Source organism: Carlito syrichta, unplaced genomic scaffold (genome assembly GCF_000164805.1).
Source record: "Carlito syrichta isolate Samal-C Ts95f unplaced genomic scaffold, Tarsius_syrichta-2.0.1 Scaffold288347, whole genome shotgun sequence".
NCBI classification, from domain to species: domain Eukaryota; kingdom Metazoa; phylum Chordata; class Mammalia; order Primates; family Tarsiidae; genus Carlito; species Carlito syrichta.
Window position 1 is genome coordinate 846,204 of NW_007232443.1, and position 573 is coordinate 846,776.

The 573-nt window shown below is 43.6% G+C and overlaps 1 protein-coding gene across 2 annotated transcripts in view; it reads right to left on the bottom strand.

The window, feature by feature from the left end:
- The window catches only part of PAFAH1B2 (platelet activating factor acetylhydrolase 1b catalytic subunit 2), a 20,057-nt gene that overhangs the window by 7,153 nt on the left and 12,331 nt on the right, over window positions 1–573 (bottom strand). For both annotated transcript variants that reach the window (XM_008053655.2, XM_008053656.1), the window contains one exon: window positions 44–160. In XM_008053655.2, coding sequence (XP_008051846.1) covers window positions 44–160 — 117 coding nt within the window. The remainder of the gene's footprint in view (window positions 1–43; window positions 161–573) is intronic.

Sequence of the window (573 nt, forward strand, 5' to 3'; positions counted from 1 at the left end):
GAGACTCCAACTAAAAAAAAAAAAAAAAAAAGGTTCATTTCACCTTAGGTTTAATATTCTCCAGTTCTCCATTCTTTAGTCTCCATAAAACATGTCTTGTTGTATCTCCCCCAATTCCAAAATTCAGTGCGTGAAGTGGAGAAAATAGTTCTCGCCATATCTAAAAAGACAAAAACATGATTAGTAAAAACTAGTAGGAAATAAAACTCAACTGCAATGTGTGTGATGCATCTGCAAAAACAACCTCCATTTTCTCTTTTCAAATATAACACTGCAAGCGGTATGCCAATCACTGTTGGAAGGGCTTTGAAAATGCCATTGTGGCTGGGCTCAGTGTCTCAGCCTGTAATCCCGCGCCTTGGGAGGCCGAGGTGAGTGAATTGCCTGAGCCTGTGGGTTCAAGACCTGCCTGGGCAACTTGGCAAGACCCCATCTCTACAATAAATCAAAAAAAATTAGCCGGACGTGGTAGTGCACGCCTGTAGTTCCAGCTACTTAGAAGGCTAAGGCAGAAGGATTGCCTGAGCCCAGCAGGTCAAGGCTATGGTGGCCATGAACATGCCTCTCCACTCC